General features: G+C 53.9%; 1 protein-coding gene across 15 annotated transcripts in view; it reads right to left on the minus strand.

The window, feature by feature from the left end:
* JAKMIP1 (janus kinase and microtubule interacting protein 1) overlaps positions 1 to 24181 on the minus strand; it is a 137578-nt gene that overhangs the window by 50814 nt on the left and 62583 nt on the right. For 12 of the 15 annotated variants that reach the window (XM_058723132.1, XM_058723139.1, XM_058723138.1 and 9 more), the window contains 6 exons: positions 23595 to 23860; positions 18006 to 18500; positions 6038 to 6247; positions 5054 to 5173; positions 1300 to 1446; positions 173 to 313 (listed from right to left, as the gene is read on the minus strand). In XM_058723132.1, the coding sequence (XP_058579115.1) occupies positions 173 to 313; positions 1300 to 1446; positions 5054 to 5173; positions 6038 to 6247; positions 18006 to 18500; positions 23595 to 23723 (1242 nt within the window). In that variant the 5' untranslated portion in view covers positions 23724 to 23860. Of the gene's footprint in view, positions 1 to 172; positions 314 to 1299; positions 1447 to 5053; positions 5174 to 6037; positions 6248 to 6829; positions 7109 to 18005; positions 18501 to 23594; positions 23861 to 24181 lie in introns of those variants that run through there. The other 3 variants (XM_058723145.1, XM_058723147.1, XM_058723146.1) reach the window with 2 other exon arrangements.

The following is a 24181-nucleotide window of genomic DNA, read 5'->3' on the forward strand; positions in this document are numbered from 1 at the left end:
TTACACAAAGTCGAGGCTGCTGTCTGGCTGAATTAAAGCAGCAAGGTGCCCGCGTGGGTGAGCTCCGTGAGGCCCCACCCGCATCAGCAGCAGCGCCCTGGAGCCTCGATGCCATTCGTCACACCGCGTCACCCGGCGCCACACCGAGCGATGTCACCAAGCGCGAACGTACCAGCGAGAGGTCGTCGATGACGTGCTGTTGTTCCAGAACCTGCAGCCGCAGGAACTCGATCTCCTGCTCGTCCCTCGTCAGGCTGAGGTCGTTCAAGGAAGTGTGCCGCTTCAGGGACGCCTGCGCCGACAGCTTCTCTTTCTGCAGCCAGAGGGAGAGCGCCCAGCAGGGCCGCTCAGCCAGCAGGTTAGTTACAGCGCGAGCACCCAGCGGGAGGTCAGGGAGCACCCAGCGGGAGGTCAGGGAGCACCCAGAGGGAGGTCAGGGAGCTCCCAGCGGGAGCTCAGGGAGCACCCAGCGGGAGGTCAGGGATGCAGGAGGGAAGAAGGCTACCCAGTCCCCACGCGGGAGGAGGGGACAGGTGCAGACCAGAAGTAAGCTGCAGGCTGAGAGAACGGGCTGGGCAGGAGTGGTGGTGGGAGGTGGTCGTCCAAACCCGGGCCCTGGAGGCTGGACGAGGGAGCTGGGGAGGCAAGGCACGCCACCGGCGATCGTGTCCCCCTCACACCGGGGCCTGCTGGGGTGCGGGGAGAAGGGCACCCCACCTCCCAGAGCCTCAGCCTTCTTGCTGCAAAAGGGGCGACTGACACCGCTGGGGACAATGAACCTCGGACTCCTCCACGAGCCAGCAGTTACAAGACACCGCCCTGGCCACCAAGACCGAGCACTCTGATGGGAGCAAACGCGAATCCCTCATGCAAAGGTGGCCGTTGCTCTCACGTGCGAAGCGTCTGCGAAGAGCTAAGGGTTCCGTGAGGCCTTTCCATGCCAACACTCCACCCTCTGGGTAGCCCCGCGGTGCTGATAACCGCATCCCCACTTTGTGGACGAAGACACTGAGGCACGGAAAGAATGGGGCTGTGTCCGGGGCCCCGGGGGCAGCGGGGGGCGGGGGGGCAGGGCTGAGGCGCAGACCCAGCTGCGGGCACTGCCTGGCCTTCTGCCTCCGGGCACAGAGCCCTCGACACCGTGCCCCCTAGAGAAGCGGGGCCAGCAGGGCTGGGTGAGGGCGGAGAGCCCTGGCGAGCTTCCTGGGGGAGGCGGGGCTGGGGGGAGACCGTGGGCTGCGAGGGTCAGTCGGGGGCTGGAGAAGCCCAGGCGGAGACTCGAACCCAGGGCTGACTCACCATTTCCACGTTCTCCCTCATGACGCTCTTGATTTTCTCCTCCATCCTCTGGATGCTCTGCAGCAAATCCTCATTCTTCTTGTTCATCCGCTTGTTCTTCTCCACAAGGGGCTTCAGCTGGACCTCGGTCTCCCGGGAGCGTTTCAGCTGCGATCAGAAAGACACAGAAGGCCGGTGGCTGTAAGGCCCAGTGGACTGCTGACGTCACACCGCGGAGGCCAGCAGGGGTCCAACCCGGGACCGGAGCTGCCTCCGCTGGGACCACAAACCCCAGGAAGATCCCACAGCCACCTGGATCCCAAACACAGTAGTCCACCTGAGGCTCGGGGGGCCTCGCGTAAGGCAACAGGGGAGGCCCACAGATCCGCCCCCGGGCACCCCGCTGGCAAGTGACCTGTGCCGGGTCCACTGGTCTGCACTTCCTTAACCTCTGGGCATAACCCCCACGGGTCCTGGGTCTCACGCACAAAGGTCAATCCCATGACCCGGCTGCTCCTGGCCACCATTCCTCCCCAAGTACAGACCTAGCAGAAAGCTCTACCTTCTTGAGACAGCAGGCAATCAATCCTGGGCCCCACTCCGTGCCAGACTCGGTGCCGGGACATCAAACCCGAAGGCGTTCCCTGAGTCTGTACAACTAGGGGCTGTCCTTCCAGTCTCTCCCGTGGGATCAGCACTGGGGGAGCCCCTCTGGCGCCTGGGGCCCTGTGCTGGGGGCTGAATGGAAGGGACGGCACGCCAGGGTGCCCGCCCAACGTCAGAGGAAGAGGGCAAAGACAGTAAAGGAGGTAAGAACACGGTGAGCCAAGTGCGGGCAGATGTTCCAGGCGGGGAGACCACGCGCCCTGAGGTTCAGAGCGGGCAAGAACACAGCTCGTTCAGGGCAGCGGGAACACAGAATGTGGGGTGCTGGGCGTAGAGGGGTGGACACGGTGAGGCCTGGTTTCGGGGGCTGGAGAACTCTGTCATTCAGTTTCTGCCCCGGCCCTTGAGGGCTGCTCTCTGTGGTCAGGTCTGCCTTCTCGAACACACTGTGCCTCCCCACAACCCCAGGAGGGGCCCCATCCCCACTTTACAGACAGAGAAACTGAGAGCAAAGAGGTGGGATGCTGTGCTCGTGGCCACACAGAAAGTGCTAGAACCAAGAATCAAGCACAGGGACTGACTGCAGATCCCTGATTTTGGTCACCAGGTTGTAAAGTTAAGATCAAGCAGTCTGGTGGGACCCACTCAAATATAAAATGGACCTTTGAGGGGCGCCTGGGTGGCTCAGCCGGTTAAGCATCCAATTCTTGGTTTCGGCTCAGGCCATGATCTCACGGTTTCATGGGTTCAAGACTTGCGTCGGGCTCTGCGTTGGCAGAGAGAAGCCTGCTTGGGATTCTCTCTCTCCCTCTCTCTCTGCCCCCCCCCCCACTCGCACTGTCTCTGTGTCTCTCAAAATAAATTAATAAACTTTATGAAAAAAAAATAGACCTTTGACCCATACATTCTACTTCTGAAAAATCCTCACAGGAATAAAATTCCAAGTGATGACGACAGAAATGTGTCTTCGGGTGACATATGCTCATAACAGCAAAGAAACCCGAGCAGCCTAGAGGAATGGGTGAATGAACCACGGGTCGTCCTCAAAGGGGGGGCGTGAGCCGTGCACCTGCCCAAACGACAGCCGGAACTGATGAATCATGGGAAAAAAGCAAGTTGCAGAACAATAATACAGAGGAGAAAATATCCCGTCTGTAACGGCAAAACAACAACAGAAAGTCTCCTGGTGGGTGTCGATATATTTACACCAGTTTTAAAAGCACGTAAGAACCACCCCCAAACAACTGATGGTAGTTATTTCATGATTTTAAGATCAAAGTGCTGGCTAGCTGCTCAATTTTTGCTTTAAACACTTCAGTGTGCTCCAAATTGTTTCACACAAGCTACATTTCTTTTCTAATCTTCTCGGTGAACTATTATGCAGTACACGAGGGACTTTTTTTAGTTAATGAATATTTAAGCGAAAAGCGTACATCTAGTGTTAGACATACAGTCTGATTAAAGCCACTTGAAAATATGCTTTTAAAAATACTTGATGGAGGAGTGCCTGGGTGGCTCAGTCAGTTAAGCGTCCGGCTCTTGATTTCGGCCGAGGTCGTGATCTCACGGTTCGTAAGATCGAGCCCCGCTTCAGGCTCTGGGATGACAGTGTGGAACCCGTTTAGGATTCCCTCTCTCCCTCTCTCTGCCTCTCCCTTGCTGTCACTCTCTCTCTCAAAACAAATAAATAAAAACATTTGAAAAAATTAAGAAAAAAATTTGAAGGCAATGACTTTACTTCGATCCTGTTAAGATTACAAAGAGGTGACTCTTATGCTGCTCATCTCGCATGGCTCTCACATACTATATAGATGCGCTCGCTTTCACGATAAAATTTAGAATCCACAGAAATATGACAAGACACTGGTCAAGAAGTTTATGGACTGGGGCGCCTGGGTGGCGCAGTCGGTTAAGCGTCCGACTTCAGCCAGGTCACGATCTCGCGGTCTGTGAGTTCGAGCCCCGCGTCGGGCTCTGCGCTGACGGCTCGGAGCTTGGAGCCTGTTTCCGATTCTGTGTCTCCCTCTCTCTCTGCCCCTCCCCCGTTCATGCTCTGTCTCTCTCTGTCCCAAAAATAAATTAAAAACGTTGAAAAAAAATTAGAAAAAAAAAAAAAAAGAAGTTTATGGACTGACTCCCACGACATAAAAGTTCACTTCGCTGTTTATGCAGCAAATTTACACATATTCAGGAAACTACTCTTTTTACTAGATTATCTTTTTATTTGTTTATTTATTTAATAATTTTGAGAGAGAGTGTACATGTGCCGAGTGGGGGAGGGGCAGAGAAAGAGGAAATGGGCGTCCCTAGGGATTCATTTTTTTTTAACCCAGAGTCCCTGTTCGTTATCTTTAAAATTAGAAATATGTGAACTTTGGGACTCCTGGGTGGCTCAGTCGGTTGAGTGTCAGACTTTGGCTCAGGTCACGATCTCATGGTTCATGGGTTCAAGCCCAGCATCAGGCTCTGTGCGGGCAGCTCGATGCCTGGAGCCTGCTTTGGATTCTGTGTCTCCCTCTCTCTCTGCCCGTCCCCTGCTCACGCTGTCTCTCCCTCTCTCTCTCTCTCTCTCTCTCAAAAATAGATAATAAACATTAAACAAATTTTTAAAAAAGAAATATCTGAACTTTTCTTCACAAGAAAGTAAACAGAGGAGCAGAAAACCTAAAATGACCCATCATTACACCACCTAAAACGGCTCCCAATGTCCGTCATGACAATGTGCGTGTTTGTTTTGTAAACTGCGTGTTGCTTTAATTTACTGTGAGCAAATAAACGCAATGTCTACCGTCCCTCCTAACGACTGTAGACAGTTCACTGCCTAAATGTTCCATAATTACTCTGCCCAATACTTGAGCGTTGAACAATTGGGGTTTTGTTTCGTTTCGGGTCACTTTGGGTCGCTAGCGTCAACACTGCAGTGAACACCCTCTCTAAACTCCTCACTGTTTGCTCTCTTTGCCCAGGATAAATTCCTGTAGAAACAAAGGGGAGGAGCCGGTGTCTTCACGGAACGTGCGCTAGATTTTTGGTCAGGAATTAATGGGAAAGAAAGGAAAGGAAGCCAGGAGGCCTCTGCACTAACTATGAGTTCAAGGCGGGTTTTTCGGCCCCGGGGTGGCTTCCTGGCGCCCTACAAGGCACCGTCTGTCTCTCGGGGGCTGATTACCAGCTCGTTCCTCTCGTCTGCCAAGAGGGTGTTCCTGTCTTCCAGCTTCCGTATCACCGAGTTCAGTTCAGCAATTTTCAGTTGGAATCGCCGTACGTCTCGTTCGTCCATATGTTGATCCTAAAAGAAAGTCAAGATACGAACGTACTTCGAAGATGTCTTAGTGACTCCGAACACTCCCAGGGAACTCGCGGGACGTGACGGCGAGCTCCTCCTCACAGGGCCCCACGCCACGCTGGGCGTCCCTGCAGTCAGGCCATGGGGACGACACCCCAGGCCCTGCCAGGGATCCGCAAGAGACTTCGTCTCAAAGTGACAAGAGGTCAAGCCAAGACAGCTGTGCGTGGTCTCTGGGGACCTTCACGCTCCAGCCCGGGCCCGCTGTGTCTCTCTCACAAAGGCCCGTGACGGACGTGCCAGGACATCCCTCAAGACCCACCGGGCCAATCTCGCCAGCACCTCGTATGCTGTCCGCACAGAGCACGCACGACAGACGTTCAAACATCTGGTGACTGACTGCACGAATGAATGAATGAGTGAATGAATGAGTGAACGAAGGCACGCTGCTTCAGCTTCCTCTGAGCACGTTGCCCCCAGAGCCCTTTCCTTCTGGCTAAGCTCTTACTCATGTTGCAGGGCTCTGACTTCAAGACTGGGCGCCTTTCTGTGCTCTTACTGTGCACCCGGCGCTGACGCCTTCACTTCTCTTTCCCACTGGGCTCCAGACCGGCTGGAAGCAAACGCAGTCAGCTGCTCTCCCCTCCGTATCCCCAGGCCTAACGCTGGGCCCTGCACGTGCTTAACGTCAGCCAGTCTGGGGAGGGAGGCCAGACGCACGGACAGACGGAAGGGAGGGAGGGGTGAGAGGAGGCAGGCGGGCAAGGTGCCGGTGTGGGGGGGGGGGGGGGAACGACCGCAGAAAGAAGGGCAGGCAGCGGTGGGCCACGGGGCCCCGGTGCTTGTGCCAGTCGCCCCTCCCCGTACCTGGACGCCCATGAGCTCTGCCATGTCCCCGATGCCAGGCGGGAGCTCTCTCTTGGGGCTACTGTGGTACCGCTCAGCCTCTTTGACCTGAACCAGCTGCTCATCCAAAGCCTCCTTCTGAAGAAGCAGCTTCTGGGTCTGGCCCGTCTGCACGCCGAGTTCCTTCTCCAAGGCCAGGATCACACGGTCTTTCCCTCTGATCTCGTCCATCTGCAAAAGAGAAAGACTGAACACTCAGCCTCAGGGCTCGTGACCACGGAAATCTCTCCCTCGCTGGCCTGAGGCCCAGAGGAAAAGGTGAAGAAGGATCAAGGACCCAGGTCAGCTGAACTGGGAAAACTCAGGACACAGAGGGGCCACTGTCCACGGCCCAGGCCCCGCTCCCCTGAGCACAGAGGAGCGGACAAGTTACGGTTCGATGGCCAGACGCTCACCCCTGAAACAGGGCTACGTTCGTTTCTCTCTCACGCGAATTAAGTAAAACAAAATCCTGACCTCCAGGCACCTCCAGCCACCTCACGCCCCACGGCTCGGCTTCCTCACCGAGTGGGTGGGTCTTCTCTCCCACTCACCCCCCAAGCCTCTCCCGTCCGGTCACAGCCCCCTCCTCTCCACCAACACAGCTCTCATTAAGGTCTTGGATGCTCCCCTGGCCCCCAGACCCACAGGGCAACTTTCTGTCCTTCATCCTCACCAACATGTGACCAAGCCACTCACACCCTGCTCCACGAAGCTCTCCCGCCCCTCCCGCCCTGTGCCATGACTTCCTGGTTTCTGTCCTTACAGACTCACCTTCTTCCGGCCGCCATTAAAGTCTGGACTCTCCAAGGCTTGGCCCTCTTCCTTTCCCCAGGCAGCCGCGTCCTCACCCATGACGTTAAACCCCCACATGCAGCCGACACCCCAATGTGTTCCCCAGGCCCTGACTTCTCTCAGAGCCCCAGAATCACAGAACTAACTGAGTATTTGACATCTCTGCTGGGGTCTCTAAAGGACCTCAGCGTCTCCACATGCAAACCTCCAAGTAAGCCCCAGTTTCGCCCCAGCCCGGTCTTGTCCAGCATTCCCTAGAGGAAACCAAGCAGAAAGCAGCTTACAGAAGAGAAAGCTTTGGCCCCGGGCCATCCGCTTCAACTGATTCCAGAGAGCCAACGGCTGGGAAACTGCCCCAGTAAGGGTGCTGTGCTGGGGTATCCCCTGCATGTCCTTCCTAGAACCTGAGATTGTGAGGTCATTCGGGAACAGGGTTGCTGCAGATATAGTTAGGAGGAGGTCACACCGGAGTAAGGTGGTCCCTATGACTGTGTCCTCAGAAGACAAGACGGGGCACACAGAGGCCTCTGCCCACAAGGCTGGGTAGCGACGGAGACAGAGACTGGAGTGATGGACCCAGAAGCCTGGGGACATCACAGACTGCCTGCAGCCACCACCTGGAAGAAGCAAGGACGGTTCCTCTCCAGTGCCTTCAGAGAGCACGGCCCTGTGACCCCTTGATCTCAGACTTCCCGCCTCCGAAACTATAAGCCAATAAAGTTCTGTTGCTTTAGCCACCCAGCGTGTGGCCCTTTATTACAGCAGTCCTGGGAAACGGAGACAGGCTTTAGAAGGGATAATTTGCCAAGCACTAGGAGAGAGTGATGTGGGAGCCCAGCAGTGCCAGGAGCCCCAGGAGCTGGGAGAGGCTGGAAGGACCCTCCCCTGGAGCCCCCGGGGAGCACGGCCCTACCGGCACCTTGATTCCTGACTCCTGACTCCTGGCCTCCGGACTGTGCGGGAATACCTTTCTGTTGTCTTAAGCCACTGAGTTGGTGGCCGTTTGTTAAGAAAGTCACGGGAAACAAAGATACTCCGTGACTGTGATCTGTACCTCTCACTTGTGACTGTTGCACCTCAAGTCCAGACACAGACAGTCAACGGCCGAGAACAGTGGTTAAGAGCCCCGTTCTGGCAGCAGACATAAAGCTGATTCAAAGGCCCTCCCCGACACCGCGTGACCTCCTGAGGCAGAGCACAGGCAGGGCCACCTGTCGGACCCAGCCTCAGCCTCCGTAAAGTGGGGACACGGAGACCTCTTAGGACCTCCCCGGTCCAGTTGTGGAGAGTTAGATCTTAGTGCAGACCCTGGCATGTTATAAGCTGTGGTCAATGTTGGCTGCCCCCGTGAATCTGTGTTAGCTCCTGGTGAACATATTGAAACAGCAGACCATTATTATAGAAGGGGGAATTGGTACCCTCAAAATACTGGGGGGTTTTCAAGCAAAAGTCCTACAGTTCTGAAAAACTCTTTGAGCTGCCTTTCTTTTAGAGCAAAGAGTGTGCTCCCCTCCCGCCACATCCCCAGCCCCACAGGACAATCTCCTGGGACTCCAGCCCTGGGCCTGCCTGAAGCCGCTGCAGAAGGTGCCCACTGCTCCCCCTGGTGGCAACCCACCATCAGCTCCCTGCCTGGCCCTAATCCCTGGGAGGAGCACCTCCTGGCCGTGGGGAGGAATCCTTAGGGATGCGGAAATTGTTCCCACTGCCCAGGCCAGTCCAGAAGCACTAAGCAGTACGTGAAAGGAGTTCATTAATGGAAACCACTCACGCGCTGCCATTAATTCAACAAATACTGAGCCGAGCGTCACTGATGGGTCCTGGGAAGCCTCTGCAAACAAAACAGGCTAGAGTCCCTGCCCTCAGAGTTTCCACTCTGGAGGGGGACGTAGTCACTAAACAATAAGTCAACACTGCAGTGGCTGAGAGAGGGATTCGCGCAAGCGGGAGAAAAGAAAGTGCGGGAATCAGCAGGGCCAGCGGGACGTGGTGCGAGTTAACAGGGAGGGTCCCCTCGGCATCCGGGCCACACACTTCTTGCTTTGCACTGGAGCCCAGAAATGGAGCCCCCACCGTGCATTACACTAGCTCCTGCCACACAAAGCGGCAGCACTACGAGCAGGACACCTCTGGAGCCCCAAATTCTGCATCTTAGGAAAGTGCCCGTTCCCCGCTTACTCTCGTAAACGAGCAGAGGGCTCGCACCCGTCACCCTGGGAAAGGTTCCCGGAAAATGGTTTCCACCAGCAGCGATGACAGCCAGGAACGAATGGACAACGCAGAACGTATTCTGGAATCAACATCTGTCCGGTTGTTGTACCTTCCCCAGCCAGAGTCCTCAGGGCCCCCCAGGGTAGGAGACTTGCCAACTTCACACAGCTAAAGGCAAGCATTCCATTCATGGACTTTATGTCTGCCTCCCAGGCTGAGTTCTCAGCAACCCTGTCCCCTTCCCCCAGGATGCTGACAAGGCCATGAATCTCTGACATGAGATTCCCCGACCTGCATCCCCTGAGCGAGCAGACTCCCTCTCCCAGCCTCTGCTCTCAGCATATGTTACAGGAGAGGGGTGGGGCTGAAATCATTCCAGTTCCCAGGGCAGGCCCTGATTGGCTCACAGCAGTCACGTGCCCTGCCCCCTCACATTCAACAGCTCCGGGATGGATACAAGACCCAATCAGAACGAATAGCCTAGAGAGAGCATAGCTAGGACCCTCCTGTTGCTCCTTAGGAGCTAAAAAGGAGATTGACTTTCTCTGAGCTGTGTGTGTGAGGATGGGGGGGAGGGGCCCGGCACAGCAGTGACATCTCACCAGCACAGCGTGAGACCCCCGAGGCTGAAAATGACACAGGATGCGTCGGAGCAGAGCCTGGAAACCCTGGATCCCTTGGGGGGGGGGGGGGCATGAGTGCCTCTGGAGCCCTGCCTGAAGCTTCTCCTACTCCTTCAGTTACAAATGCTGACAGATGATGGTTCAAACGGGTTGGAGGTGGAATTTCTGTCACTTGCGACCAAAAGACCCTGACACGGAGTTAGGGAAAGCACACAGACTGGGTGATGGCTGTCACTTCCTTCTTACGTGCCAGCGCGAGCTCGGTGCCTCGTCCATACTTCCGAGACACGCTCTGTCTTCAGAAGACCCTCAGGGTAGACACTACCTGCCCCGCTTCACAGCCAGGTGAGGCCTGGAGAGAAGCATGTGCCCAAGCGCTGGTCAGCAGCAGGACCACGAGGCCAACTCAGGTCGGCCTCTGCAACGCCCTCACCATCCCACGTGCCCCACGGGTGCAGAATCCAACCACCTCCCCACGGTCGCATCCACCAGGACGTTTGTCCCGACAAGAACCTTCGTGTGGCCAGCTCCCAACATGCCCAGCAACGTGCGAGTAGCTTGGTGAGCTCCACCGCACCCCAAAGTTCGGGGAACGAAGAACGAAGCGGGGGCTGCTACCCCGACACCTGTTCCCGCTCTCCTCCCGCCTACCTGTGGTCAGCGACTAGCGTGAGCATTCGCCCAAAGGTCACGTCGACCCTAAAAGTCAGGATGGGATCTTATTTGGAAACGGGGTCTCCGTGGATGCGATTACGATGGACGTGAAGATGAGGTCACACCAGATTAGGGCGGGCCCTAGATCCACGACTGGCGTCCTCGCGAGAAGGGGACAAGACACAGACACACGGGGGAGGACAGGCCACGTGGCAGCAGAGCCTAGAACGGCACGGCCACAGGCCGGGGGGCAGCAAGGATTCCTGGCCACCACCAGGAGCCGGACGGGGCAAGACAGGATTCCTCCCTGCAAGGCAAGCGGCGGGGGAGCGTGGTCTCGCTGACCCCTCGATTTCAGACTTCCGGCCTCCAAAATTGAGAGAAATAAATTCCTGTTGGGAGCAGCTGAGTTTGCAGTGACTTGTTACGGCAGCCCTGGAAAACTTAACAGAGCACCAGACCGGATTTATCACACTGCGGTGCACTCCGTAAAGGGACTACATTTCCCAGTGCCCCCTGCAGGTAGATGAGGCTGGGTAATTGTTGGCCAAAGCAGTGGAAGTGGAAGTGTATGGAACTTCCAAAAAGAAAAGCGTTCTTCAGCGAAGACTACGCCCTTCTTCATTGGCCCTCCTACTGCCAACCTGGGATGAAGACGTGATGGCTGGCGCTCAGTGAGCATGAAGGCCCGTGAGGGCAGGGCCACATCCCAAAGTCCATTCTGAGGAGAGAGCTGGGAGGTACCCGTGTCCCTCACTACTCTGTGGAGCCCTGTGGCAGCCCTTTCCGGACTTCGTACACAAGAGAGAAATAAACTTCCAACGTTGAAGCCCCGGCGTCCTGAGGGAGTTGTCCCTTATGTGCCACCAGGCCTGAGCCTAACTGGTCTAGGGAAGGAGTCCAGTCTGGTGTCCCTGCCCCATGTGGGCCGTAACTTCCTTTTCTGATTTGCTTCTTTTTTTTTTTTTTTTCAAACATTTTCATTTATTTTTGAGAGACAGAGACAGAGCACGAGCAGGGGAGGGGCGGAGAGAGAGGGAGACACAGAATCCGAAGCGGGCGCCAGGCTCTGAGCTGTCCCCACAGAGCCCGACACGGGGCTCGAACCCCCGAACCGGGAGATCGTGACCTGAGCCAAAGTCGGACGCTTAACCGGCTGAGCCACCCAGACGCCCCTCTGCTTTGCTTCCCTTAAGACGCACTTTAAGTGTGTAAAGCGGGGCGTCCACAGACCTGCCTGCATTTCCAATCCGATCCGATCCAATCCAGCTGACCAAGAAATGAAACGCGGGCCACCTTCCGAACACGTTGCCACGAACAAACAGCCTTGCCTGAGAAGCCACATTTTTCAAACTGGAGGGGGGTGGGGGAGGGGGGGAAGTAACGGGAGAAATGGACACCTGTTCTCTTCACTCGATCCTCCAAGTGGGGCGTTTGCAGTGAAAGCCACACGCCCACCGAGAATACCTGAACTGAGGATATTCCTGTTTAGTGCCGACACGGAAACAGACACCACGTCCTCTGGTACGTTTTAAATAAGCTCCGGCAGTCCCTTAGGCAAATATTTGTTTCTTCCCCGTTTTTTTTTTTTTTTTTTACTTTAAACGTATATTTCTCCTGCCAGAGAGGAACACAGTTCATGGGTCTCTTGTTACAGAAATGGTAAGACGCTGCCAGACGCGGTAGTTCGTTTTATTCTCATAACCCCAGGGCAGGTACGCAATGATTCCCATTTCGCAGAATAGACACCACAGGCTCAGAGATGGGAGGCAGCTTCGCTGGGGTCACCCAGTAAACAAGACTGGACTCGCACCCAGAGCAGACTCTCCCCCAAGGCTTCCCTTCCCCTGATGTGATAACACCTCCCCCCACCCCACCCCACCCCACCCCCACACCCAGAAAGGAAAAAGAGAAGTTCTGATGCCTAAGCTAGTGCTGGAACTCAGGTAAATAAACATCCCACTCCTTACTGCTGAACAGCAGCCCGTTCGATACCACATTTTATCCATTCCCCAATTGATGGACAGATGGGCTGCTTCCACGCTTTTACTACTATGAATATGCTGCGGTGATCACGTATGCATCTTTATGGAAACATGTTTTCATCTCCTTGGGTATACAGCTGGGGGTAGAGGTGCTGGGAGGGAGCAGGCAAATTGCAGTTTAAGAAACTGCTGAATTATTTTATTTTTTTTCATTTTTTTAATGTTTATTTATTTTTTTTTTTTAGAGAGAGAGAGAGAGACAGAGTATAAGTGGGGGAGGGACAGAGAGAGAGGGAGACACAGAATCCGAGGCAGGCTCCAGGCCCTGAGCTGTCAGCACAGAGCCCGACGCGGGGCTCGAACCCACGAACCGTGAGATCGTGACCTGAGCCGAAGTCGGACGCCTAACCCACTGAGCCACCCGGGCACCCCTCTTTTTTTTTTTTAATTGCATCCATTCTACTGGGTATGAAGCAGTATGTAGTTATAATTTTTATTTGTGGTTCCCTGATGATCAGTGAGGTTGGACGCCTCTTCAGATGTTTATCTGTCATTTAAGTATATTTTCCCTTTTTGAAGTACTCTTTGCCCCTTTTAATTATTTCTCTTCTTGCCTCGTGGTTGTTTTTGTAATCTGAATAAAAGCGGTTTATGATAACACGTATTGAAACGATCTCCTCCCGATCTGTACTGTGCCTTGTCTCTCTTTTATTGGTGCCTTTGGATGAATAAAATTTATTCCTCAAAAGTTCAGTGTACAACCTTCTCCGAATAGTGCATTTATATGACTGGTGTATCTGTGTCTTCTCACTCCAAGAAGACACAAATCTTCTTGGGGTGTCATCTGCCCCTAGATCATGAAAATACTGCTCTGTGTTACCTAACCAATTCACTAGTCTACTTTCTAACATCCACGTCTATGGTCCACCTTGAATTAATCACTATGGATGCACGGATGGCAGGATGCAAGGATCACTGTTCCTGTTTTACAGAAGCCCACCTACCTCGACACTGTTTACTGAAAGACCACCCTTTCCTTACTGGACTATGATGTTACCTGTTTCCTAAACCAGGTGACCACACGTGCATAGGGCCGCCTGGGGACCCTCCTGGTCAGTGATTCATCCACGTATCCTTCAGCTGGTCTTAATAGTAAGCTTTGTTACATGGTAGTGTGAGGTTTCCTGGGCTTTTTTGTCTTCAGAATTGTGACTCCGGGTCCTTTAAATTTTTATATCAAATTTAGAATCCACTTGCTAATGTCTACCAAAAAAAAACCCAAAACCCTGCTGGGGTTGTGATAGGGATTGCCCTAAATCTATAGATCATTTATGGAAGTACTGACACTTCTATCATGAAAATGGCTTCTGCCTACATTTATTTTGGTCTTCTTTATTTTTCCTCAGCAGTGTTTTGAAGCTTTCAGCGTGTTGCAGCTTACACAACGTTCATCAGACTTTATTCGTAGGTCTTGGTACTCTATTATAAATGGTCTTTTGTAAAGCTCCATTTTCCCATTACACGTTGCTAATATATAGAAACACAGTTTTATTTTGCATATTTACTTTCTATTGAGAGGCTTTGATAAATTCACTTACTAATTCTAATAGTTCGTAGAGTCTCTTGGATTTTCTACATCACAATCACAGCATCTGCAAATAACGGCGGTTTCCCCCTTTCTTCCCCCAATCTTTAAAACTTTTCTTTTTATTAAAAATAGACCTACCCTATGACCCAGCAATAGCACTGCTAGGAATTTATCCAAGGGATACAGGAGTACTGATGCATAGGGGCACTTGTACCCCAATGTTTATAGCAGCACTCTCAACAATAGCCAAATTATGGAAAGAGCCTAAATGTCCATCAACTGATGAATGGATAAAGAAATTGTGGTTTATATACACAATGGAATACTACGTGGCAATGAGAAAAAATGAAATATGGCCTTTTGTAGCAACGTGGATGGAACTGGAGAGTGTGATGCTAAGTGAAATAAGCCATACAGAGAAAGACAGATACCATATGGTTTCACTCTTATGTGGATCCTGAGAAACGTAACAGAAACCCATGGGGGAGGGGAAGGGAAAAAAAAAAAAAAGAGGTTAGAGTGGGAGAGAGCCAAAGCATAAGAGACTGTTAAAAACTGAGAACAAACTGAGGGTTGATGGGGGGTGGGAGGGAGGGCAGGGTGGGTGATGGGTATTGAGGAGGGCACCTTTTGGGATGAGCACTGGGCGTTGTATGGAAACCAATTTGACAGTAAATTTCATATAATAAAAAATAAATAAATAAAAAAAAAAATAAATAAATAAATAAATAAAAAAATAAATAAATAAAACTTTTCTTTTTATTGTCTTTCAGATTTGAGGTCCTAGCCAGTGCAATGTTGAACAGAAGTGGTGATGGTGGATATCTTGTTCTGTCCTTGAATTCACTGGGAAATGTTCAATATCACTATACGTTAGATTTTTTTGTTTTTTGTTTTATTTATTTTTATTTTTTAAAAAATTTGTTTAACCTTTATTTTTGAGACAGAGAGAGACAGAGCATGAACAGGGGGAGGGTCAGAGAGAGAGGGAGACACAGAATCTGGAACAGGCTCCAGGCTCTGAGCTGTCAGCACAGAACCCGACGTGGGGCTCAAACTCACGGATCGCGAGATCACGACCTGAGCCGAAGTCGGATGCTCAACCGACTGAGCCACCCAGGCGCCCCTGTAGATTTTTTTGTAGAACCCTTTACCAGATTCAGAAAATTCTATTCTATTCCTTGTTTGCTGAGAGTTTATACTGTGATGTTGAATTTTACTACACGCTTTTATTGTATCTATTAAGATGATCATATGGCTTTTTTCTCCTTTATTCTATTACTAGCTGAATTATATTCACTGATTTTTTAATATTAAACCAAACTTTGTGTTCCTAGAATAAACCCAACTTGGTTATATTTATTAGCCCTTCTGTATATTGCTGGATTTTATTTGTTAATGTTTTATTTAGTACTCCTGTGTCTATGTTTATAAAAGATTATTTAATTTTTTTCTTTTATTGTATATCACTGGTTTGGGAGTCAGTTATGCTGGCTTCATAAAATGAATTAGAATATGTTCCCTTTTTCTCTTTTCTGAAAGAGTCTGTGTAATTAGTTTTATTTCTTCATTAAATACTTATAGAATTTACCTGTGAAGTCTCTGGGCTTGGACTTTTCATTGAGGGAAAACTATTAATTACAGATTTAACTTCTTTAACAGCTATAGGACTACTCACATTTTCTATTTCTTATAGTGTCAGTCTGGTTAAGTTGTACTTGTTCAAAAAATCTGCCCATTTCATCCAAATTTCTTGTTCACTGGCATATGCTGTTCAGAAAGTACTCATACTGTCTCTTTAATTTCTGTAAGGGCTGTAGTAGTGTCTCTTTTACATTCTGTACACTGGGGGACTTGTCTCTGTTCCTTCATTGGTATTCCTCAGGACTTATCAGTGTACCTAGTTTAATTAACTTTTGATGCGTTGATTGTCCTTATTGATTAAGCCCCTCAATTCTGCTTTCTCAGAGATTAATTTGCTGTTCTTTTTCTTCGTTCTCAAGATGGAAGCTTAGATGTTTGGTTTTCAGCATTTATTCCTTTTTGTCTAAAATCTGTTTTATTCTAAGAAGCACAATTTTTGAAAGAAAGTGTGTAGGTTCCCTTGAAGAGAACAGTATGTGCAGCTGCTGAGATACCATATTTTGTCAGTGTACCTCCAGTTGGTTAACTGAATGCTGTTTAAATCTTCCATGTCTTTGTTCATCTATTGTCTATATGTTCTATTATTTGCTCAGAGTCCTATCCTCCAACTACAACCGTGGCTTTGCTTCTTTTACTTTTGATGCTTTTCTTTTGCACATTTGGAAGTTTCGTTATTAAGTGCTATTACAAATGGACCCCTTTATTATTAAGAAGCGTCCCCAGGGCACCTGGGTGCCTTAGTTGGTTAAGCCTCTGACTCTTGGTTTCAGCTCAGGTCACAATGTCGGTTTTGTGAGCTCGAGCCCCAAGTCGGGCTCTGCACTGGCAGCACAGAGCCTGCTTAGGATTCTTTCTTTCCCTCTCTCTCTGCCCCTCTCCCACTCACACTGTCTCTGTGTCTCTCAAAATAAATAAACTTTAAAAAATGTTTTAATTTTTAACAAAAGGCATCCCCTACTTGTCTGTAGTATTATTTCTTGCCTTGAGGTCTTCAACATGAATACAGAGCAGCTTTCTGGTGGTTAGTGTTTGGATGTTGTATCTATTTCCACCCTTACAACTTTCAGTCTCACTGCATCCTCATAATCAAGATATGCCTCTTGGAAACATCACTGTTGTCACTGCTGTTGACTCTACCCTGAGAAACTTAGCTTGCTCGCCTTTTCAGCCTCCTGCAGCACACAGGCTCAAAGTCTGACAGTCGTCCTGAGAGGCGGACTGGTGGTGTGCCTGCTGCAGCCCCTCCCCCGTCTGGCGAGCTTTGTTTCCTAAGTATGACAGGACTCTGGGAGATTTCATTCTGCCTTTCCACCCCGACTCGCTGGCTTCCCGCATTACCCCAGAACTCAGGAAATATCTGGGGTGTGAACTGGCCCCCCCAGTGTGGGGGCTCCTTAGTTTCCCACTTTTCATGCTGACCATGAGAGATGGCAAAGAGCCCTGCTCACCTGTCTCAGCCCTGGTGGAGTCTCTTTGCTGGGGGGAAGCCCCATCCCCAGCCTGCTCTTGGGATACACAAATGTCCCACAGGGAAGAAGCTGTCGGCTGGTAACCGTCAGCTCTCCTGGGCCAGGCTCTCTCTCCTCTCTTTGAAATTTTAGCTCTTCTAGACCTCGGGCCTTCCGTAGCCCTCCAGCCTTTAAAAACAGGATTGCTTGTGGGGCGCTTGGGTGGCTCAGTCGGTTAAGCATCCAACTCTTGGTTTTGGCTCAGGTTGTGATCTCACAGTTTCATGGGTTCAAGCCCCACATCGGGCTCTGCACTGACAGCACGGAGCCTGCTTGGGATCCTCTCTCCCCCTCTCTCTCTGCCCCTCCCCCGCTGGTGTCGCCTCTGTCTCTCTCAAAATAAACTTGAAAATAGATGAGATGAGATGAGATGAGATGAGATGAGATGAGATGAGATGAGATGAGATTGCTTGCAATTTTTGGCTTTCCCCAGTTGTTGCAACAGCATGGCTGGCCTGTCCCTACCTACCACATCTTACCTGGAGGTATAAGCGTGCTCCAGTTTAGTAATTAAATGAGTAAATAAATAAATAAATGCCCAGCACTTTGATAAGTTTCCACGGTTTTTGTTTTTTTTTTTTTTACCACAACCTTGGCCGTTAACCTATTAACCCCATTTTACAGAAACTTGTGGTTCTGAGCTGTTCCAAGAAGGACCGAGGATCCCACACCCAGCGAGAAGAGTTCTACCTGCCCAACGCCCCTTTACCACCACGAGGACGGCAGCGGCTTTGCTAGAAGCCCCGTGCTAGAACCGTGCCTGACGCACAGCGGGTCCTCAAAACTCGGCGTTTACCGCACACACACAGGAAGGAACGCATGCATGCAAGCCGGACAGGGAAGAAGGCACAAAGGAGAGGATGCGCGCGCGCGGGCGGGCGGGCGGGAAGAAAAGGGTGCAGGCACGCACGCCAGCCGGGAGGGGGCGCAGGCAGCACGTACCAGCCTGCGGATGTCCCGCTCGCACTCGCGCTTGATGCGGTGCACCTCGTCCTGGTGCGCCTGGTAGGCAGCGCGCAGGTCCGCCGCCTTGGTCTTGTCGGCCTGCATGCAGTTGCTGAGCGCCTCCTCGGCCTGCCTGCGCGAAGCCTTGAGCTCCAGGATTTCCTGCTGCAGCCGCTGGCGCTCGCCGTCGAAGGCCCTGCGCGCCTCGTCGCGCGCCTCGGCCAGGAGCGCCGTCTTGACCTTGTCGGCCGCGCCGTCCCGCAGCACGTTCAGCGTGGCCTGCAGCCGCTGCAGCTCGCCCTCCTTGATCTTGGCGGTGCGCGCCGCCTCCTGCTCGTGCTGCCGGATGAGCACCTCGCGCAGCGCCTGCAGCTCCTTGGTCTTCTCCTCGTGCAGCTTGGCCCTGAGCTCCGAGATGTAAGCGGTGTGCCGCCGCTGCTCCTGCTCGCGCTCCAGCTTGGCCTCCTGCAGCCGCTCGCGCAGTTTGCCCACCTGCAGCCCGAGCGACGGGGACACGGGTCAGGGTCGGAGCTGGGGGAGCCGGCCAGGCCCCGCCGCCACCTCCCCGCGCCCCGTTGTGCGGGAGGGCCCCCGAGACCCTCGCCGGGTCCCCCACCCCCACCCCAGTTCCCTCGCCTGCCACCCCTGTGGTCCTGACCCTCAGCAGCCCCACCTGCTTCTTTACTTGCTACTGTTTTCTTGGGAATTTCGGTAGAGGTGGAAAGCCACCTGCGGATGCCGGCGAGGGCAGTCAGGCCTTTGCCATCCCTTCCAATTCGGAGACTTATCGGTCGCAAGACACATAAGCAGATATCGTCACTCACCAAAGATGGACACATTTTGACACCAGAGGTACCTTTTCAGTGCCCGCGCACTGGACCGTGGGCACAGGGAAAACAGAGCAGATGGAGGCAGAGAGGGGCAGTGGAGGACAACCGCCCTTGCTGACCTGTCCCCTCCGCGGGCCGGGGGCTCCACAGCATCCCCCACACTAATCCCTAGGGGGTCCCAGGAGGGAGGTGACTGTGTCGCCGGGAGGCAGTGGAGGTTCAGAGATGCCTCCGAGACCTGCCTTGGGGGGGGGGGGGGGGGGGGGCGGGGCTGCCAGGGGACAGAGCCCGGCTCACCCCCAGGCCCCTGGCCCCAGAGCCATGTTCCTCAGATGCCCGGCTGCCAACCCAGCCTGAGCGCATCCGTCTAATCAGCAAAATTTAAACCATGGCTTGTAGAATGTGCCCAGGGAGTATTTGCTTAAGACGCTCCAGAACGCCATATTCTCCCCTTTTCAAGTAGCCCACAAAAACACACACTGGGCAGGAACCCTTTACAGTCCGTTTGCTTTCTATATCACACCAGTCTCCAGAGAACGGGAACCAACTGTACCTCACAGAAGACATGCGCGACTTCTGCGGAAGGTGGCCAACATTTTCCCCGGCCTACGCTGTTTATGGGATGCCCACATTTTGAAATTAATGTCAGGTGAGGAGCTTTACAGTGTCCCTTGGTATGGATAAATCCTTGTGACAGCGGAGAAAGAAGCAAAAAGTAAGCCAGGCAAAGACACAAAGTCAGCATCTCCTTACATCAAACACTTGTGATCTCAGAAACAAGACGGGAGAACCTGTCAGTCCCGGGCCTCCCCCTCCCTGGGCTGGGACTGGGAGTCTTTTCCTAGTGGACGCAATGCCGGGAAGCCAGAACTTTAAACATTTAACGTGCTTGCCCCCAGCGAGGGACTAATATTTGCTTCTGGCATTGTCCTTCCCAGGAGGCAACGCTGTCCCGACTTCCCTGGTTATTGCCGACAGGGGCCGGTCGCATCCCAAACCTGCACAGATGTGTGATTACTGAGCCCCACGATGGTGAACGGTGAGTGTCAAGTCGGCAGGGCCGTGGTACCAACTCATTTGGCGAGAAACCCATCTGTATGTTGTGAAAGTTTTTAAAGAAGTGACTCATATTTAAGCCGGCAGACCTTGAGTAAACCAGCTGACTCTTCATAATGTGGGTGGGCCTCACCCAATCAGTCGATGGCCTCGAGTGAAAAGGCTGAGCTCCTCAACGAGAGGAATTTGGCCTCCAGGCTGCTTCAAGACGCAAGACTGCAACATGCACTCTTGCTGAAATTTCCAGCTGCCTCTGCTCTGCAAAGTTCAGATTTGCCAGCCTCTGTAACCATGTGAGCCAACTTCTTAAAAAAAAAATGTCTCCCTCCCACTCCCCACCCCTACACACACACACACACACACACACACACACACACACAATTTCCTATTGGTTCCATGCTTCTCTGAGGAACCCTGATTGTGAAACAGGGACATCAGCAGCTGCCTGGGAGGACTTGAGAGGAGGAAAACCCAAAGCACTGAGTGGATAAAGGGAAGTTTGCTCACAGGTGAAAAAGAAGGAAGGGGTGCGGAGGGGAGCAGAGGCGTGCGCAGGGCAGCCTGGGGGAGGTCGGGCCTGCTGAGACAGGTGTCTAGGGCAGCGACACAGATGGAAGACGGGGTCGAGTGGGAAGGCCCTGCCGGGTCGCAGAGGAGCCGAGGACCGAGCCCAGGTGCCACGACCCAAGCAGAGCAGAGCGAGGCTGGGTTGGCCCGGGCTGTGCACAGAGCACCTGCTCCCGACTCCTTAGCGCTGAGCAGGTCTAAAGCGTGCCAGCACTCTACCCGCCAGCTGCCTCCAAGCCACTCCCAAGTCTGGCGGCACAGCAGCACAGACGAGCACCTGGCTGCATATAAGACAGGAGCAAAATGACAGGGAGGGACCGCGCCCTGGAGGAGGAGGGAGGGGCCGGTGCAGAAAAGCCTCTGAGCCAGCGCCACCTGCCACTGCAGCCGGAATGGCGAAGCCAGCCTCCCCGTCTCTGTCCCCTTCCACCCTGCCCTTCGTCCGATCTGTCAGGGGTGGCTCCCCATTTCCAGGCCTGGCCACTTCGTCCACTCCCTGCAGCCACCCTGGTCCCACCGCCCGACCGCGGCAGCCGTCTCCTAACCATAATCTCCCTGCTTTGCCCCTGCCCACTGCAGGGCTGGCCAGCAAGGCAGGGACTTCGCCCCACAGGCCTTGACGCCCCTGACTGGCGACCGGGGTGCTCACGGGACCGTGGGAGCACCAGCAAAAGCCTTAAAAAAGAGCCGGCTCCAAATGGCCTCTGCGAAGCTTGCTCGGGCCCCCTGGCCCCCGTGCCGTTCCGCACAGCACGGAACAACGGTACAGGCTGTTCAGTGAATGAATGAATCCACAGAGACATTTACCACGTCCCCTCATCCGCCCCTGCTCAACGGCGATCCTCCGGGAAAACAATGCTTCAACTGGGGCATCGACAACAGTTTTATGAGATCATATAAAAATACCGTTTAAATGCGACTGTAAACTTTATATTTATGTTTCTCCTACCAGCCAGTAAGCCCCGTGCGGAATTCTCTGAGGCCAGGAGCTCCCCCAGCGGCGACACGGGGAAAGCCCTCCCGAGGGGCCACGTGGATGGCCAGGCTGAGAAAACAGGCAGCCGGGCGTGTCCAGCAGGGAGGCGGCCAGGTGACGGGGAAGGCCTGGCTCCCAGCCCAGTGCCACCACCTACACCTGTGTGGACCTGCTGTGGGATGGGCTGAGGTGTGTCCCCAGAATTCTCATGTGGAAGTCCCAACCCCCGGGACCTCAGAATGTGACTATAATTGGAGAGAGAATCTTAGAAGATGTGAAATCTTAAAAGACGTTAAATGAGGTCATGTAGGTGGGCCCTGGCCTGTTATGACCGGTATCCTTATCAGGATACAGACACACAGGGGGACGGCCATGTAAGGACATGGGGAGAAGATGGCCGGCCATCTACAGGCCAAGGAGTGAGGCCTCTGGAGAAACCCACCTGCCCACATCTTGTCCCATGACTGCCAACCTCCAGAAGAAGTTCTTTGGAATTTTTAAGTCACCCAGTCCGTGGTGCTTCGTTACGGTGGCCCCAGCAAGCTAACGCACCTGGGCAAAGTCACCTCTCCTCTCTGACCTATAAACTGGAGAAAGCAGCCCCTGACCTCGCAGGTCACTGCCAGGGTCAGGAAGCCCTCCGAGGCATCTGCTGTGACCTGCACAGCAGACACATAATAAATGTCAGCCAACTGCCTTGTGACCGCGTGTGACGGGCAGCACGTGTGTGTGACTGTCTCATCCAGTCTGCCGACAACCCAGGGGGGCGGGCACATCAGAGGACCCCATGTAACAAATGGGAAAACGGAGGCATGGGCAGTTACGTGGCTTTGCCCCCGGACCTCAAGGCGAATTAGGTGGTGGAGCCCTGGCAGAACGACCTTGGCCGTGCGGCTTCCCGGCAGCCACAGCCGCCGTCGCTGCTTCTGGGTGGGACGTGCCAGCCCCAAGGGATCCCAGCAGGTGAATCCCGCCCGAGCTGCACAAAGTGTGGCCAGCCTGGCACCTCGGGCAGCCGTGCCGGTGACGGCCGCGGGCCTGGAATCCTGAGTGTCTGCGGATGGGAAGGGGCACACCTGTCCCCAAGCTCCAGGAGCCCAGCCTTTATCCCCCAGGCCCTGGACTCTGCCTCTGCTCTCCATGTCGCTGTCCTGAGCCAGGGGCCGAGTCGGGAGCCCAGGCCCCAGCTCCGCTCCCCACCTGGGGGCTGGACCCCAACCAGCACCCCCACCGCTGCTGCCGAGGCCCAGCTCTCAATAAGACAGGACACCTGCAGCCATACCCCGGCTGTCCCCTCCCGGGGCCCCAGGTGCTGGAAGACATACCAACCGCAGACGTGGGTATAACCTCCCCCATCCTACCCAGAACAGCCCAGACCCTCGGCCACTCAGGCTACCCGGGAGCAAGCTCCCATCCCCCCTTCTCTTCTCCCACGGACACCACAGAGCCCCAGCCCGCTCTGCCCTCAAACCACCCAAGCGAGAACACCGATGGGCTTTTTGTTGTATCCGTGACACTGCATCTTTAGGACACTGAACCGGCCGGTTATGATGACGTTGCGTTGCAGACGGGAAAAAACAGGTTCTTCCTGGAGACTTCATGTCACCTGTCCGAGGGCACGGAGCCAGTCAGGGGCCAAGCTGAAGTTTAAAGCCAGGTCTGTGCGGTGAGAAAGCCCGCGCTCCTCCATTGTGACAGGGTGCCTGTCACAGCCGCGCTCTAACTGGATGTGCACCCACCTGGCAATGGTGCCGAGCGGCCCCAAAGCTCAGTCTCGCCCCACCAGAGCTCCGGTGCCCCGTCACAGAGCCAGACCCTGCTGCAAACTCTTTAATACCCTCGCCTCCTAACTCCCAGCCACAGGCCCCTCGGGTGGTACCGCCATGACCCCATCTCGCAGGCGAGGGAGATTACCGCGCGGAGAGTAACGTAGCTGGTCCGAGGTCACAGAGAGACGCGACGGGGCCAGGAGTGGAATCCCGGTGGTACCACCACTGACGTTATACCCGTTTTAACAAGGGACAAGCTGAGGCTCAGAGGTCGAGTGCCCGTCCCCAGCCCCAGGCCGGAACACACCCTCCACTCAGAGCGGAGGGGAGTATTGTCCACCAGGGCGAGCGCCCCGTCCCGGAGCTGGGAGGCCCGCACCCCTCCCACCTTGCTCTTTTCCTGCTGGAACTCGATCTGGATGCTAGTGAGCTTGGCCCGCAGCTCCTCGTTAGCCATTTGCACGGCATCAGTCTCCATCTCGGGCCTCTCGCCCTTGCTCCGGCCCTTCTTAGACATGCTTCCTCTTGGCTTGAGACGCGGAGATCCCGCGGTTCACACCCACCAGCCAGCAGGCGCCGCTCCGGGCTCCGCCGTGCTAACCAGTTTTGCAGGGCTCAGCTTGTCCTCCGTGTAAACCACCATCACTTGGGACCCTGGGAAGAGGGAAACGGGGTTAGCGGAGAGAGAGAGAGGCTGGCGTCCCTGCCTGGGCACTCAAATGGCAACCAGCGTTTGCCGGGGCCTCCCCGCCTGGGCCGGGCACCTGCTCATCGCCAGGTGGCCCTGCCATTCACAACACTGACCCAGCGCTTCTCAGACTGGCGGCCACAGAAGCTTGTTAAGGCCAAGAGTCCTGGGCCCTCCCCCCGGAGACTCTGATTTGCATTTCTCGCGAGCTCCCAGGTGATGCTCCCAGGCGACCACACCTTGAGTAGTTTCGATGTACTACTGTCCTTATCAAGAGGAGACCACAT

Source organism: Neofelis nebulosa, chromosome 3 (assembly GCF_028018385.1).
Source record: "Neofelis nebulosa isolate mNeoNeb1 chromosome 3, mNeoNeb1.pri, whole genome shotgun sequence".
Taxonomy (NCBI): domain Eukaryota; kingdom Metazoa; phylum Chordata; class Mammalia; order Carnivora; family Felidae; genus Neofelis; species Neofelis nebulosa.